Source organism: Pan paniscus, chromosome 8 (assembly GCF_029289425.2).
Source record: "Pan paniscus chromosome 8, NHGRI_mPanPan1-v2.0_pri, whole genome shotgun sequence".
Classification (NCBI taxonomy): Eukaryota; Metazoa; Chordata; class Mammalia; order Primates; family Hominidae; genus Pan; species Pan paniscus.
This window is the reverse complement of record NC_073257.2, coordinates 44,487,036-44,505,828: the sequence shown is the minus strand read 5'-3', so window position 1 is coordinate 44,505,828 and position 18,793 is coordinate 44,487,036. Positions and strand designations below refer to the sequence as shown.

The 18,793-nt window shown below is 34.7% G+C and overlaps 1 protein-coding gene across 10 annotated transcripts in view; it reads left to right on the top strand.

The window, feature by feature from the left end:
- The window catches only part of ARHGAP12 (Rho GTPase activating protein 12), a 128,268-nt gene that overhangs the window by 75,789 nt on the left and 33,686 nt on the right, over positions 1–18,793 (top strand). For 5 of the 10 annotated variants that reach the window (XM_034930255.3, XM_034930256.3, XM_063607325.1 and 2 more), the window contains exons 5-7: positions 4,588–4,728; positions 6,194–6,274; positions 15,223–15,348. In XM_034930255.3, coding sequence (XP_034786146.1) covers positions 4,588–4,728; positions 6,194–6,274; positions 15,223–15,348 — 348 coding nt within the window. The remainder of the gene's footprint in view (positions 1–4,587; positions 4,729–6,193; positions 6,275–15,222; positions 15,349–18,793) is intronic. The other 5 variants (XM_063607327.1, XM_034930260.3, XM_063607326.1 and 2 more) reach the window with 1 other exon arrangement.

The window sequence follows — 18,793 nt, the reverse complement described above, 5'->3', positions numbered from 1 at the left end:
TGGGTTTACATCATTTTAAGCACATTTCGCTGTTGTGATTTTAGTGGGGTTTGAGAGGGAGCAACTGTTGGCTCTTCTGTCTTAACACAGAAGCTTATTATTTTAGTGGTTACCCTAGAACAATCATTTGTAGTAGGGCTGATTTCGCCTTTCAGGGACATTTGGTAAAGTCCGAAGACTTGTTTTGGTTGTCACAATGGGAGACGTGCTACTGATCTCTAGTGGGTAGAGGCCAGAGATGCCGCCGAGACAGGATCTTGTTATGTTGCCCAGGATAGACTCAACGCTCAAACTGCTGGGCTCAAGCAGCCCTTTTGCCTCAACTTCCCCAGTAGCTGGGACTACAAGTATGGGCCACCATGCCCAGCTTTAGCATGCGTAGTTAGTCTATGCATAGTGTAAAGTTAATCACTCTCTTCTTGTTCCTTGAAGCCATATAGGATCTATGTGTGCTGTTGTGCTGCTGCTGTCATATGTTGTATTTCAATTTTTAGCCCCTTTGTTGTTGTTGTACATGACTCTTAAAATTAATCCTGATTTTTACCACCTTCTTTTCTCACATTTTCTTCTTCTGTCATAAATATGAGCCTTTTTTGGCAGGAGACAGGGTTTTGCTCTGTTGCCCAGGCTGGGGTACAGTGCTGTGGTCATAGCTCTCACTGCAGTCTCAAACTCCTGCACTCAGCCATCCTCCTGCTTCAGACTCCCAGGTAGCTGGGACTACAAGCATGAACTACCATGCCTGGCTAATTTTTTAATTTTTTGTAGCTATGGGGTATCACTGTGTAGACCAGGCTGGTCTTGAATTCCTGGGCTCAAATGATCCTCCCACCTTGGCCTCCTGAAGTGCTGGGATTACAGGCATGAGCCACTGTGCCCAGCCATAAGTACATGCTTTTAAATTCCTTCATGAGGATCTGTTAGTAATAGAATCTTAGTTTTTGTCTGAAAATTTATTTTACTTTTACTTTTGAAGAACATGGGTATATAGTTCTAAGCTGACTGTTTACTTATTTGTTTTTTCCTTGTTCATTGAAGATTTTATTCTCATATTTTCCGGCTTCCATTGTTGATGCTGAAAATTCAGATGTCAATCTGATTGTCTTTTCTTTAAGTGTAGTTTGTCTCTTTTTGTTGGCAGCTTTAAAGATCATGTGTCTATATTTTTACTGTGATGTAGCTGGGTAAAGGTTTTTTATTTTCTGCGAGGGCTTTGTTGGGATTTCCGAATTTGAGGAGTCCTGTCTTTGATCAATTCTGGAAAATTCTTAGCTGTATCTGAATATAGGCTCGCCCCCATATTCTCTTTCTTCTTATTCTAGAACCTTGATTAGACGAATGTTTAACCTCATGCTGTTCATCCATGTCTCTCTGTGCCTCATTTTCAGTATTTCAAGATCCAGCTTCTATTTGGTATTTTTCCCTTTGTCTATGCCTTCATTTGATGTTAAGTCAATCCTTGAATTGTAAAAAAGTATTTTTTTAAATTTGTTTAGGGGAGTTTCCCGATATCACTACTTTGAAAAGTTTTAAACCTTCAAAAATTTAAAAGAACAGTAAAGGGAACATTATATGCCATGTACCATTCATCTAGATTTACCAATGGTTAAAATTTTGCCACGTTTGCTTTATTTCTTTCTCTCCCTTCACCTGCCCAAACACATACACACGTGTGCGTATGAATGATTTGAATCATAATATTTTGAATGATTTGAATCAGATGAATGATTTGAATCAGATAATGCTTTATTCCCTAAGTATAAGGACATGTTCCGGCAAAACCACAATACATTTATCATACCCAAGACATATAATATTAGTATGTTATTTCATACATGGCTAATATTCATTGTTTCTCAGTTGTCAAGTAATATTCTTTATAGTTTTTTTTCCTGCAGTGAAGGATCCAGTGAAGACTATATGTTGCATTTATTTGTTATATCTCTAGTGTTGTTTTCTATTTTTTGTTAGTTTCTATGTATAAAGTTTTAGAGAGTCTGATTATACTGTTTTTCTGCTGACTCTTACTCAGGGTGTTTTGAGAGTGTATCTGTTTTAATGTGAGGTTATAGTTCTTGGAAATTCATAAGTAGGAAGTCTTTACTGCTGGGATTGAAGGTGGGTTCCTTCAGAGGTGAGTCTCTTCTGATGGATGCCTAGAGAAACTATGAATATTTAAAAGTACATCTTTAGCTTTAGTTTTTACAAGCCACCCAGGTAGTATTAATAGTAATTTGGATTTCATGAAGACTCTTGTGGCTAGAAAGTCCCCTTATTTTCCCCAATTATTGGGGTAAATTTCTATGATGTTCCTAGTGTGGAATAAAGGAGCAAAATTTGTTAATGGTTCACCCATAATTTGTGGGTATAACTCTTTGGCGTTTACAGCTCTGTATTGTGGGATAGCCTTTTAGACTTCCTGCTTTTGGTAATCCTGAGTTCAGTTCTCTAACACTCCTGCGTGGTCTTGAAAACTAACATTTTAGTTTGGGGTCTGGCAAATGCCTTCAAGAAGAAAGCTGCTCTTTTTTCTTCTGCTTGACTCTCTTGATTCTTGTTTCCACTTAGCTTTTGACCTCTGAGTATTTCTTAATTAACCTTTTGTTCATAGATTATTTAAAAAAAAATTTTATGTAACATTTTCAACTGTTTCTGTTCAGATGATCAATTGGGATACCTACCTGCCATTCTTCTATAAATGGAGCATCTACCATAGCCCCCTCATATTTGTACTAGGATACATTTGCTGCAGAATACATCCCAAAGTTACTGAATTGGTTACACCTTTGAAAGGAGTTATTAGTTATAGAATAGTTAACATCTATAGAATGCTTGCCAAAAATAATCTTAACTTTAACTTTTACTTAACTGCCATTAAACAACTATTTTCCAGTGGAAGATATCCAGATCTTAAAGCCTGGTTCTGTAGTATAATATAAAACACATGAAGATATTGGAGGTTACTTTTCATGGTAGAACATCATATTTACTGTGCAAAATTTGGAAAATTATGATGAGAATTTTGTTAGCTAGAAAGTCATATCTTTGAAAAACTGATTCTGTGATTTTGTTTCTTAAATTAATTTTACTAATTCAGTTGCCCTTTTTCTGTTTCTAAAAGTTTTACTGCACTCTTCTCGTCTATGAGCTTGCATTTTAAGTTGCCTCAATTAAATAAAAATAAACTCCTGATTTTTGAATTAGGCTTTCAATGTTTAAAAAATGTTTCTGTTGTAAAACATATATAATTCACTTTATGCAGTGTTTCTGTAAAGCTATGTTTTTGTGAACATATTAATATTAGGCTCTTAGTGTCTTTAACTACAATCTTGAGAATCTACCTATCTTAGTGTTTCAGACCAAATTATGATGATAGAAAATACAGTCTGAATGAGTAAGTTTTACTTGCCGAAACTATTTTATCTAGAGGTGATAGGAAGGGTCATTTGCACATGAGTGCTAACCTAATAAATGATTTTTAAATGAATGACTTTTAAGTGCAGAAAGCAAATTGCCATTTAGTCATATTATGGTGCCTCTTGTCAGTAGGCATCAAAAGTTTCTAAATTTTCCCAGTCTTCTTATTCGCTTCCCTCATGTGTCTGCAGTTTATCATATCATGTGTACCCGTATTACCTTATTTTCTCCTCCCGCTCCCTTTCCCCTCCCCTTCTCCCCCTCCCTTCCTCCCCCTCCCCTCCCCTCCTTTTCGCCCCCTCCTTTCCTCCCCCTTCCCCTTTCCCTCTCCTATCCCCTCCCCCTCCCCTCCTCCTCCCCATCCTCCTCCTGCTCCTCCTCCTCTTCCTCCTTGTTCTTCTTTTGAATAAAAATGCAGATGAGGTCTCACTATGTTGCCCAAGCTGGTTTTGAACTCCTGTACTCAAATGATCCTCTGGCCTTGGCCTCCCAAAGTGCTGGGATTACAGACGTGAGCCACCGTTCCTGGCCCCTATATTATTTTCATACAGAATTTTTTATTTGTCTTTCTGTATTGTGTTTGAATTTGCTCAATGTTATTTTTTCTTGTTTTGAAGTTTAGTTTCCAGTAGTCTTTAACAAGCATTTGATTGAATGAGTTAGGAAAATTTATCAATAAATTATAACACAAATTATAGAAAAATAGTCTGAGATATATTTATTGAGCAGGGTTGTTTGCCTTGCATGTGGCTATATGCTTGTGGTACATGAGAAGGAGCTCAGTCTAATGAAGTTCCCTCATCTCCTCCCTTGTTTACACACAGATATGTGTACACACACCTATTCCTCTCATTTTTAAACTTGATTTCAGCACGAAAGCAGCACTAAGTAACATTCGAGCTCTCCTTGGTCTGAAAACATTGTTTTCAGTTTTATTGTGGTGAATTTTTCTAGGGCTGCACTAATGTGATAAAATAACCACTATTAATTTTACCTCACCTCTTACAATGTACCATTTAAAGACTTATCAATTTATTTTCAAAATCAAATACTCAGATATATTTAAGATATCTTCATACTTATAGTCAAGTAAAATTGATTTATTAGATTTTCAACCAATTCATATTTATATTCAAAAAAGAAAAATCCTTATGTTTCTGATATTTGTAGCTTCTTTCATCGGAAGAAAACTACTACAGCACTTCTTACAGCCAGTCAGATAGTCAGTGTGGTTCTCCTCCAAGGGGTTGGTCAGAAGAGTTGGATGAACGTGGGCATACCTTATATACCAGTGACTATACTAATGAAAAGGTACATTCTTTTTTTCTCATCTAGTGTTTTTTGGCAGAATTCTCTCATAAAATAGTTGTGTACTGCAGTTTTAGTATTTAAAAAAGAAAAAACTCATGAAAATATTCTTCATTGTAACTTTATAATCATGCCAATTAACAATATGAAAACTCAGTGTAACTACTGATTGTTTTAAACTGCTAAGGATGATAGTAATTTTTATGCTCTTGATACTCATGGAAGACTTTTTAAGAGTACACCTGTTGAATGTCATTTGTTTAGATTTCTTCAGTAGGCATATTTCTTTATATTTTTCTGAGGGAATAGTTTTTTGGAAATGGTTTTCTCTCTGTGCCATTATCATACATCGCCTCACTGCCTATTCTCCTTTTTCTATTACAATCAAATTTATGTAAAACAAAAACCATCAATCTAGTATTTTATGATTAGTTTGTAAATGAATATTGACATTTTATGTGTGTATTGCATCTGGTATCATTTGAGAAAGCAACTGTGGGTTGTACATGTTCAGAGAAGATATGCTTGGGAATAAGTGGGGCTAGGCTTTTATCCCTCTTTCCTGCCTCAATTATTTGACATTAGAACATACGGAAGCAGTTTTTTCATTTATTTCATACTCAAGATCATGTGTTTGTATTAGCAATATGTAGTCTTTTTTTCCCTCATATTCCCTGTGTTTTATTGCATGATGTTCTGTTGTTGCTGTTATTTAAATTTTATTGTGTTTGGCCATAGGAAGTAATTCCTAAAGGTTTGCATGAAATGAGCCTTTAAATAGTTTAGTTGTACATTTAATTGAAAAACATTTCTCTTTTGTCAATTTCTGGGACAATGTTTTGAGAATGTGAGTGTACCTGTGTTCCAGTGCATATGTACATCGTATGTTATATGTTGCTTGTTGTTAAGTGGTGCTTGAGCAGCTACCCAGACATTGGAGGATAGAGAGAGCAAATAAAGCCATGTTTAATAATGAGTATATTTATTCTTACCAAACTTAAAATACAAGGCTTTTAGTATAATTAGTTAGAAATTTTTGTTGCAGGCCGGGCGAGGTGGCTCACGCCTATAATCCCAGCACTTTGGGAGGCCGAGGCAGGCGGATCACCTGAGGTCAGGATTTCGATACCAGCCTGACCAACATGGAGAAACCCCATCTCTACTGAAAAACACAAAATTAGCCAGGCGTGGTGGCACATGCCTGTAATCCCAGCTACTCGGGAGGCTGATGCGGGAGAATTGCTTGAACTGCTTGAACCTGGGAGGTGGAGGTTGTGGTGAGCCGAGATGGCACCATTGCACTCCAGCCTGGGCTCTCAAAAAAAAAAAAAAAAAAGAATTTTTTGTTGCAATGTTCTTGATCAAGTAGAATAAAATTCATAAGAATTAAATCTAGTATCTCTGATAGTAGTAGCTTAAACTCACTTTTATTTAAATTTAATAAAAAACACCTGTTCTGTTTTTATAGTGGCTCAAGCATGTTGATGATCAAGGTAGACAATATTACTACAGTGCAGATGGATCTCGGTCAGAATGGGAATTGCCAAAGGTAATAAACCTTGACACCGAATTTCTATTTAAAAATAGTAGATGAAGTAATATCTGGAGATGGTTTCAGCAGATTTAAGATCTTTATTCTACTTTTACAAAGCAGAATAATTTTTTCAGAATTCACTGTGAATACTGTGAGTAATGTAAGTTTTCTAAGATGTACAGGTGTCTTCACTATGTGATACTGATTGTTGCTATTCAGAATATCTTTTGGGTTAACTTGAAATTGGCCTTTCCTTATTCTTGGAAATAAGAATTCTCTTCAATACCAATAATGCCATCTTATATCTAGTTGTGTTGAGTATATTGATTTTTCTACATAAAGTTGGTCTTATATTTAATCATTTTTTGAGAGAAAGAAAAGTAACTCAGTATTCAAGTTTATCCTCTTATGTAAATGGTGTGTATGATTGAGCCATTCATTGACTGAGATATAGGCAACATGTGATAAGATGTCCTAGGATTTAGCTGGACGTCTCATTTCCAGACAAGTGTACCAGGGCTGAGTTTATCTAAGGTGGTAGGTTTCAAAGTGGCCATATGCACATCACTATTGGTGCTTGAGATAATTTTAAGTGATATATGAGCAAACATTTGAATTTTAATTGGTGCATTATTTTAATGTTCTAGAAAATAGCCGTAATTAGCAGACAAATATGTGGTGTCAGTTGTTACATATACTTTAGTTTTTAAAATTTGTCTTTTCCCCAAAGTAAGTCAATTTAAAGAAGAATATTAATAGTATAAATGAAACATGGATATAGAAAAAATCACTAGATGTTACTACATTGACTACAAGTTGGGAAACGCTAATCTAGTAAACTAATGTTAATAGTGCTTTCTTCTTTATGTGAATGCTATCTGGCCTTTCATTATTTTATGAAATTCTAAAGCTTGATATGGGTAGGATAAAAATGAAATACATATCCTGTAATTGATTTTTAAGAATACCTTTGTGAGTCTGAGTTGACCAAGTAGCAGAAGAGAGCTCCACTGTAACTGACAGCTTTTACAGTTTTGTAATCTCATGGAACAATGTGTAGGTGGCCATAATGGAAAAGTTCATGGGTGTGGGGGATGAGGAGATACATAAAAGAAATACTAGTACCTTTGATTAATTTGTTGATGAAGCATAGCCTCAGAATTTTCTTGTAGTTTAAAAAACTTGTCACATCTTCAGATAAGCATTTTTTGATCCTTTATCTCACGTTTTACGTAGGTTCTTACTTTCTGTTTGCTCAGCTCGACAGGAAAAACTATTCCATATTTTAAACCACTTTATTGTTTAAATTAATTACACTTTCTAAATTAGGAGTCATATTAAAATTTACATTTATACAATAGGATTGTTTTTTAAAATACTGTTTTCAGCTTAACATATTAGTATTAGTGAAGATAATTTTTATATTTTAATTATAAGAGCTCCCGTATAAAAAGTTAAGAAGATACTACTATTATCACATTGTGTTTTTACTTCATCAATCATAAAATACCATGAATGAAAAAGATCCAAATAAAAAGTCTATTGAAAAGTGCCACAAATCACATATTTCAGGGTTGAATGTTTTATCTCATAACTCTTTAAAATTATGAAACACAATTCAATAAAACATTTGTGGATATTTTTCATTTTCATTATTATTAATTTATACTTTTAGAATGTGATTCTGAAGATAAAACCTTATTTATCCTTGAAACTTTGAAGTTGTGCCAAGCACTCAGAACTCTGAAGAACCATAGCTTAGCAGTTGTGATACTCTAGCAAGTTTTTTAAAGTTAAGTTTTATAAAAGTTAAATAACCATTTTATTTTCCAAATATTTCATTGTCTTCCAATAAAACTTATAAGTGGGAAAATGATACCTCAAGCTTAGTACGACTGTTACCAACTTTTAGGGGAAAGGAGATAAACATAATAAGATAAGCAATTTATTTTATTAATGTGCTGTGAAGAAGTAATAGAATACCTCAGATACTGCTCTTCAAAATTGGTACCGTTTATAAAAAAAATTTAGTGATTAATTTAGAAAGAATGATTTTATGGATCATGATGGCCAAAATATGTAATAACTTATATGTTGGGGAAAGAGTATTGTTTTGAGGGATGTAATTACTCAGTATTGAAAACTATATATAACAGGGATTGGTTCTGTTAGGCTGTTCTAATAAGGGTTATGCTTATGAAATACAAGCTCTGATTTCCACTTGAAGGAACCAGAAGAAAAATCTGCTCAAAGTTTAGTTCACTGAAAACGATTTAGGTTATAGAAGACTAATATTTTATTAATACAATAATTAAATAAACATATTAAGTTTTTTGTTCCACTTGACAGATTTAAATTGTAGCTCTTAACAGTACCTCAAATACCAGTTGAGTTTTTGGAGGAATCATCTGCTGTATCTTTCTTCATAGTGGTTTCTGATTCCCTGGAGTAATGACATCAGTCACAAGGCTGCTTTTGAGTGATTTGTCCCAGGTCAGGGTCCTTTGAAGGGAGAGAGTCCCAGGACGGCCTAATATCAGGAATAATTTGGAGTCTTAACTGGTAGCTAAATATTCCTACTGGGTTTCTTTATAACTCAATTCTATAATTTCCTTGGTCAGAAGAACTATAGGCTGCATTAGGAAACCTGTTTACTTTCAGAGATGCCTTTAATGAAAAAAAGAGGAGAGGCAAGAGACTGAATCAAGACCTCAAAGGATATTTTACAGCAGTGGAAATGGGTACTGATTGTGACCAGCGTTGAATCCTCAGTTTTGTGATACTATTTCATTTTCTGCTGCCATTTGCTGCTTAGCATAAAGTGTCAGAAGGTCTTCACAGTTTCTTTAACTCTCAGTTAAAGTGGATATGGAGAAGAGGTTTGAATTAAATACAGTGGAAATGAGGAAATAAGGAAAAGTGCTGTAGAGTCACTATTTCATAGATTGTTACTGCATGATAAAGACAACTTCAGGTTACATTCTGCACTCTTAAGCAACTTAATACTTACTAGTAAGTCTAAGATAAATCTGTCAAGCTTGTAACCCCCATGCAGATATTAAAATTTAGTTTAATTACTATTTTCTGAACACATCTTTGGTGTTCAGTATTATGTAATATGTTGTGATAAATGCAAATACATAGGATATGGTCTTTACCCTAAAAATTTTTGTTGTAAGTTTGGAAAGAAGAAACATGTTCATATGACAACTGAGTAAAAAAGAATGTATACATAAATACAAACACTCTGGGTTAGGTGTAGGAGAAGGGAACCAGAAAACTATTAGACAGGAAGGAGGATTGAGAGAAAGAAATAAAGGAGAATAAATGGAGAGAGAGAAAACAAAACATTCCCCACTCAAAATGAAGTCTGCTGTTCAGTATTTCAAATAAAATGTGTGAAGAAATCCAATGCTATTATCATAGACATAAGAAGAATCAAAACATGGTATTCACTCCAGATGAAAGTAATGTTCTTTTTTTTTTTTTTAAAGACGGAGTCTCGCTCTGTCGCCCAGGCTGGAGTGCAGTGGCACGATCTCAGCTCACTGCAACCTCTGCCTCCCAGGTTCAAGCGATTCTCCTACGTACCTGGGATTATAGGCGTGCACCAGCACACCTGGCTAATTTTTGTATTTTTAGTAGAGATGGGGTTTCATCATGTTGGTCAGACTAGTCTCGAACTCCTGACCTTGTGATCTGCCCACCTCAGCCTCCCAGAGTGCTGGAATTACAGGCGTGAGCCACCGCGCCCAGCCGAAAGTAATGTTCTTAATAATTTAATAAAGGCTTAAAATTATGCTGTGGATGATCAGAATTAAATGAAGGCTTTCATTTAAAAAGAACAAGAAATTAGGAAAAATAAAAACATACATGAATAGGTAAATATGATGAATAAATTAGAAATCTTCAAGATGAAAAAACATAGTTATTCAAATAAAAAATGCAGTCAGCATAAACTTTAGACAGGGACAGAAAGCTAACAAATATGAAAGCATAGTTAAGAAAAATGGAGGATGAGTTGAAAGTTTTCTATATTCATATATTAGGAATTCCAAAAGAAGAGAATGGAGGAATGGTGTGGAAACAGTATTTGAAAATATAATTTCTAGGAATTTTCTAAAATTGAAGGAAGACATGAGTCTTTAGAAAATATGCTTTCAATGCTGTCAAGGATAAATAAAAATAAATCAACATGTCAACAAATTTTGCTGGGTCTTCAGAACCCAGGAGACAATCTTAAAAGCCGTCACAGGGGGAAAGGACAGATCACCTACTGCAGTAGATGGCACCACTGGATCCATTCTTACTCTAGTATTAGGTTCTTTGTTGTGTACCTTTGTGGTGGCCTCCCAAATTGTCCTGTTGTTAACTGAGTTCAGCTGTGTGGCTTGCTTTCACTGGGATATGAACAAATATGACACAAGGAGAGTATTGAAATGGGCTTGTAGTCAGGGCTTGCTCTTGCACCTCTGCCATTGCCACGAGAAGAATGTGCCCAGGCTAGCCTCCCAGTCTCAGGAGGGGGATGAGAGACAGACTGGTGCAGATGAGCCCCTCTAGATCAGACAGTTTTTAGCCAACCCAGAAATCTGTGGTAATACATGATCAACATTTTAAGCCAAGTAAAGCACACTGTCTCTGTTTATTATACCTACTCTGTTCCAGGTGAACACCACAAAAGCCTATCCTTCTGCATGATGTGCTGTGCAGAACATGTTATGAAGCCCAGTCAGCCATCCCTAACCAGCACTATTGAAAGAGCACTCTCCCCCTCCCTGCCTGGGCACTATGGAGACTGTGGGGTGGAGCCCTGTTGACTAGACCCACAGTGCATGCGAGGAACCCTGTGATTCATCCTCCCTATGCACTAAATGGACAACAGCAACAAGGCAGCACCCCACCCTATCCCAAGCAGAGTGTGGGAAGAGGATTATGGAGAGGAAGGAACCAGAGAAAGAGATTTCTAAACTGTGTATAAGGTCCTAGACACTACTCCCAGTGGCCTATGCATGAAAACAACCAGAATTAACATAGCAAAATCTTTGAGAACTGAAACATGGTGTGGAGTACTGCCCAGGTTTCAGACTGGCCTCTGGGTAGCACACAAACAGGGCAGATCAGAACAGCAATTAAAAGATTTTTAAAATGAAATTGACATTTGAACTATGGGCCATAAAAGCAGGCCGGGGTTCACAACCTGCTAAAATATGTTTAAATAGAAACTAAAGTCTTATAGTACTCAAAACATCCAAATATGACCTAGAATTACTTGTCATAGCAAGAACCAGGAAAATCTGAACTTGAATGAGAAAAGACAATCAGTAGGTTGGTGACACACCAAGATGACAGGGATGAATGAATTATCTCATAGGATTTTAAGTCAGCTGTCATAAAAGTGCTACAGCAAGCAATTATAAACACACTTGAGATAAGTGAAGAGGTTGGAAGTCTCAGCAAAGAAATAGAAGATATACAGAAAAACCAAAGGGAAATCCTAGAGCCAAAAATCAAGTACTGGATGGCTCAATAATGGAATGGAGGTAAAAGAGAAGAGAATCTATGATCTTGAAGGTAGGTTAGTAGAAATTATTTAGTCTGAACAATGGAGAGACAATAGATTTCCAAAAAAAAAAAAAAAAAAATGAACAGTGCCTCAGAGACCTGTGGGAAAATACGAAAGAGCTAACCTTCCTTTCATTGGAGTTCCAGAAGGAGAAAGGAAAGAGTGTGAGACAGAAAGATACTTTGAAGTAGTTTGAAAATGCCCCCAATTTGGCAAAAGACAAACCAACAGATTCAAGAAGCTGAATAAATACCAGATAAGGTAAACCCAAAGAAATCCATATCCAGGCTCATTGTATTCAAAATTTCTGAAAACTAAAGACCCTCCCTCCCCCTGATAAAGTCTTGAAAGCCCTTCAGTGAAACAACACTTTACCTTTAGGATAAGAATTTGAATGAAGTGAGTGCCTTATCAGAAGCCTTATCAGAAGCCATGGAAGCCAGAAAGAAGTGGCATAACATTTTTCAAATGCTAGAAGAAAAGAACTGTGAACCCTTCTGCACCCAGCAAAAATATCCTTCAGGAATAAAAGTAATATAAGGACATTTTCAGAATGAAACTAAACTAAGAGATTTATCCCTAGCAGTCTTGCTTTCAAAGAGTTGCTGTAGGAAGTCTTTCAAACAGAAGGGAAGTGATAAGAAAACTTGAAATATCAGGAATGAATAAAGAACAACAGAAAGGGTGAATATCTGAGGAGACTTTTGTCCTGGGTGTTTAAAATTGTCTTTGACATTTGAAACAAAAATTATAACATTCCTGAAGTGGTCCTGATATACAGTAGTGATATTTAAGACAACTGTTTCATAAAGAGTGAGTGAGTAAAGGGATGTAATTTTTGGTAGGGTTTCTATATTCCACTTGAAGTAGTAAAATGTTGATACTAGTAGACTGATAAATTATGTACATTGTAATCCCTAGAGCAAGCACTAAAAAAGTATAACGAGAGGCTCAAGAAACTGTAGATATATTAAAATATAATAGTAAAAATTGCTCAAGTAGCCCACAGGACGGTAGGAAAGGAGAAACAGACAATTAATGATAAAATGCCAGACTTAAATCCTAACATTATAAATAATCACATTAAATGTAAATGCTCTAAACACACCTGTTAAAAGATTTGCAAAATGGATATTAAATCACTGTGATCCAAGAATATGCTTCTGTAAGGAAATCACTATTCTTTCTTTCTTTATTTTTTTGAGACAGACTATCACTCTGTCGCCCAAGCTGGAGTGCAGTGGTGAAATTTCGGTTCGCTGCAGCTTCCACCTCCCAGATTCAAGCTATTCTTGTGCCTCAGCCTTTTGAGTAGCTAGGCCTATAGCAATGTACCACCAAACCTGGCTAATTTTTGTATTTTTAGTAGAGACAGGCTTTTACCATGTTGGCCAGGCTGGTCTCAAATTCCTGACCTCAGGTGATCCACCCATCTCAGCCTCCCAAAGTGTTGGGATTACAGGCGTGAGCCACCGAGCCCAGATGAAAATCACTTTCTTACAATGACACATTATGCTAAAGGTTATCTATTAAATAATCTGCAGTAAATCTCATACTTCACGGTGAGATTACAGAAGCTTTCCCATTAGAGTTAGGGACTAGACTAGAACATTTCTATCACGCTTCTATTCAACAATTAAGAAAAGGAAAGAAATAATGGAATTAAAAAGGAAGAGATGCAATTGTTTTTTAAAATTATTATTATTATTAGAAAATCCCAAGAGAACCTGTAAACTTAAAACTGATGAGAGTTCAGCAAAGTTGCTGGATATGAAATTAACATGAAACTACCCATTTGTCTAGTAAAAAGTGAGTTTGAAAATGTGATTGCAGTGAAGATACTATTTATATTAGCAGCAATAGCAACAAGAGTTGTAACTAAGAACATGTTTATTAAAGGTCTGTAAGATTTTAATAAAGAAATTTTCAGAGCAGAATAAAGGAAGACCCAAATAAATAGTGTAGCATACCATCATGATCTTGGATTGGGAGGCTGAATTTTATAACAATGTCCAAATTAATCTACAAGTCCAATGCATTTCCATTTAATATCCCTTCCCTCACTTTTTTGGGGAATGGAACCTAAAATTTATATTTGCAAACAGATATCCATAAAGAGTCAAAATATTCCTGAATAGGGAGTCGTTGGTGGGTAGGGGACAGGAAAGATAGAGTTCCTGCTATGGTAATTAAGTTGGAATAGTAAGGGCACATGTATAAAACTCAGACATGGCATTACAAATCAACGGGGTTAGGGAGACTTTGGCTCTACAAAAAAAAAAAAAAAGCCAAGTGTGCTGGCATGTACTTGTAGTCCCAGCTACTCAAATGGCTGGGGCAGGAACATCTCTTGAGCCCAGAAGTTCAAGGTTGCAGTGAGCTCTGATCATGCCACTGCGCTCCAGCCTGGGTGACAGAGAGGGACCCTGTCTCAACAAACAAACAAGCATTGGTTTGTGTCATCTGAGATGCTGCAACAACAACTAAAAAGAAAACAAATCAATGGGGTAAGCATGGACTAAGTAAGAGTGTTACTAAGATTATTGGTTTTCACATGATAAAAATGAAAATAAATGTAGATCTTGACCTCACTTCATGCTCAATGATTAATTTCAGTTAGATTAAAGACATAAATATAACAAGTAAAACTTTAAAGACTGTGGAAAGATATATCAAAGAATATCTTTGTCTGCAGAGTAGGAAAGATTTCTTGAACAAGACTCAGAAGCCTACTATAAAAGGAAAGATTGACAGATATGACTGAATTAAAATTAAACAAAACACCTTCTGTTTGTAGAAGATGTAATCAAAGGGGAGAAGATGGGCTACAAACTAGGAAAAGATATCTTCAACTCACATAGCCTAGAAAGGTTTAGAATCCAGAACATGTAAAGAACTTACTAGTTCATTTTGAATTTAATTTTTGGTTTAGGTTTTTAAAATAATGCTTATTTTTGATTTTAGTAGAAGAGATAGAAGTAGAAAAAATAATTTGTCTGATTTTACTTTATAAATTATGATAGTTAATATTTATTGATAATGTACTACTCTTTTAATACTTTCTTCTTTAATACTTTGATCTTTATAGCAACTCCGTGAATGAGATATTTCTGTTATATCCACTTTACAGTTGACAAAACTTAGACTGAGGGAGATTAAATATTTTACCAAAGATAACACTACTTTGGTCTGTGTAACACCAGAGTCTGTGATCTTCTCAATTGTGCCACAGTTCTGGTTAAAGATGAGAAAACTGAGGCTGGAAAATTTGTGGAGATGTCATATAATGAACTTTGCCTAACAGTCTTTGTCATTTGGAGCCAAGAGGTTTAGATTCCACTTTCATTTCTATTGTTTATGAACTGTTTTTTGTGTTTTTTGCTTTGTTTTGTTTTAGTATAATGCTTCATCCCAGCAGCAAAGAGAAATAATTAAAAGTAGGAGCCTGGACAGGCGGCTGCAAGAACCAATAGTATTAACAAAGTGGAGACATAGCACCATTGTATTGGACACTAATGATAAGGTAGGACTGTTGAGATTTTTGGCAAGTTCTTTGCATTATATTTTACAGTGAATTGTAACTATTCGTACTAATATTTTATGTATTTAGTAAATATTCTTTGCTAAAACATTTGATTTCTTTTGAACTAATTTAAGCTTTTGATCTGCATGTATGTTGAAATGTTACTACATTATTGTTTCTTTTACCAAATTGCATACTTTAGTGACTACATTTTTATGTATTTAGCATCAGTTTGTCATGAAGTAGGTTTTGGTTTTGAGGGTTTTGGTTTTTGCACAATAGACTGACTTATCTGTGGCTTACTGATATGTGTACCTTGATACATTTGATCCCAGTAGGTGACAGATTTTTCTTGCTTACCTTATTTTAAAGTCACATTCTGTTATCCTTTGTCTTCAGTCTCTAGGAGGTTTCATAGGGAAGACATTTAATTAATTTTCGTCATCCCAGGTAATATTGGAATTCTATTCCCTTTGTTTCTCTAAATGCTCTCTGCAGAAAGCACTTCTTTTATCAGTCTGAGGAGTAATGTCCTCTGTTTCAAAAACGGGTAAATTTTAATGCAAACATTAGAATGGATGTTTTAAACACTTCTTTAGAGGTTACTTATTCACACTGTAGCTTCATTTTGGGGATAAGTTGGGAACTTAGTATGAATTTGCAGAATATTAGGTATATTGATTTTGAAATGTAAAGGTTTTTTAAATCATCAGGCTTCTTGTAGCATGACTAACAGTTTTTCTGTAATTTTTAGGTGTGTTCGTGAAAACAGAATTAACTATCCCTATGGCATATTTCATTATGTTTGGATACTTTCAGTCCTAAATTCCTTTATAAATAATCTCAATTGATCAGTCATAACAAGCATAATATTTTGGTACTACAAGTTACTATAAAATTGGTCTTTGTTGAATTTAAAGGTGTAGTGTTAGAAACAGCCTTCATACATGTGTATAAGATGGACTAATAGAAAACAACGAAAGTAACAGACCAGTTTCTAGTTTCTAGTTTGTAAGGATCTTGTGTTGAATATAGAGACCACATTAAAGGAATGACATTCTGGAGTCTGTGCTATTGAAGATATGCTTGAAAATATATTAGTGTTGAGATTAATCTAGGTAAGAAAAATACCTAGAGATTTCTAATAGGAAAAATTCACTCAACCAAGAACCAGATTACAATTCAGGATAAATAGGAATCTCCCAAATACCATATATACTGTTCTAAGGCAAACCATTGTTGAACCAACTCTACCGCCTCTTCATACCAGAACAAATAGGATGATGATTTTGATAATTTGTGCTTAAAATTTCTTACTCCTTTTTCTTTTTTTCGACATCATAAAATGTCAATCTTACTCCTTTTTAATCTCTCAATTCATTTTTTAAAATTAATTTTCAATCTATTGCTTTAAATAACTTGCATGCTTTCATCTCATTGTCCCAGAGTTGCAAGAATATGATTTTTTTGCGATTAGAGATTTACTTATTTTTGGTAGAAATGTCTTTTTTACCCTCTACCTTACCCTTTGCAAACAGATGCATAAGTTTCTTAACATAAGGCAGTTTTTTAGGTTTTGAAAAAGGGACTGACTACCAGAACAAACTAGCTAATATGTGATAAGGGATGAAGTGTGTATAACCTGAATTGTCATCGCAGCAACCTAATACAGATGCTCTGCAACTTAGGGTGAGGTTATATCCCAGTAAACCCACATAAGTTGAAAATACCATTAATTGAAAATACCACAAGGTGAAATGCATGTAATACACCTAACCCACTGTACATCATGGCTTAGCCTAGCCTACCTTAAATGTGCTCTGAACATTTACATTAACCTACAGTGGGGCAAAATCATTCAGTAACATGGTACACTGTAGAATATCAATTATTTACCTTTGTAATCTGTTTACCCTGGTAATCAGGTGGCTGACTGGAAGCTGGGGCTAGATGCCTCTGTGCAGCATCATGAGAGAGTGTCATATTGAATATTGTTAGCCCAGGAAAAGATCAAAATTTCAAGTATGTTTTCTAGTGAATGCCTATCACTTTCCCATCACCTTAAAGTTGAACAATCATAAGTCAAGGACCATCTATTATTGTATAGCAAATGTTGTTGTGATGACATAGGTCCTAATTCAGTTTACAGATAACCTTGGAAGGGTAGGCATATGTCTGTGTGTGTATGTGTGAATGCATCTGTTTCTGCCTTTTTTTTCTGTTTTTACTAAAACTATTCATAGATGTATAAGGTGTATATTTATATGCATATATCTAAATATAGATAAATGTATACATGTAAAATTATTTCTTGTTTATAATAGTTATAATTGTACATATGTTATTACTGTATTTGTGGTTTTTATTTCTGTGGGACTGAATGTGCTATGAAAAATATAATTATCATTTTATTCAGTTACTTATTTTCTACTTTATGGATCATCAGATCTTCCATCTTTCTCATACTGTTTTACTATCAGACAGTCTTAGGAATCAAAAATTGATCTGAAGTTGTCAGAAAAAAATACTTAAGTGAGATTTGGATCTTAAGTTAAATTTTTTTGAAGTTTTTTATTCAATGTGATTTTAATATTTTCTCCATTAATGGTACCTTTTTTGATTTATAAACTTGTCCCTTCAAGGGCTTCCATGTAAACTTTCACTGCTACTAGTTTCTGTATTTACAAATTGTGTGGCATATAAACCCGAAGACATTTTTCCAAATCAGTAAATGTTGAGTTAATAGTTTTTTTGCAAGTGTTACTTAAAACAAATTCCCAGGTTGGTTGACAGCACCTTCTCCAGGTTTATAGACATAGAAAACTAGAATGATACCTACGTGGAGATGAATGTTCAAAGGAACTTTTTGGTTTAATAGAAACAAATTAATAATAGGTAATGGTGTATGATTTAAAAAATTCTCTTTTTCTGAAATTATTCAAAACATCTAAGGAAATGGAGAAAATTTAAGTGGAGGTGGGCTACTGCTACCAGAAAAAAGTTTTTCAGTCTTACCCTCCATGAATAGTCCTATCAACATCTGTAATATAAATCATATTCTGTGTTTTAATATTGACAAAGCAGACTGCTTAAAAAAAAACACGTTATTGGTTTGGTCTTATAGGCTTAGACATTAAAATTTTTTTTTTTCTGGGGAGTTATTAATATTTAAATCATAGGTTTCTTTCTTGAATTTAAAATATCTTATTTCTAATTTTTGGAAAGTTTTCTATAAATTACCTTAAATACTAATAGCAATTTAATTTCTTATATAGCTTTTGACTAAAATTAAATTCTCATTCTGGCATTTGCCAAGTTATTTCTGTGACCTTGCCTAATCCTGGGTATTTATACTTACCATACCAAGAGCAAGTTAGTATTATGATTATAACTTATTTATCCAGAAGTGTTTAGGTTTTACTTATTTTAATATGGTTAATTCAAA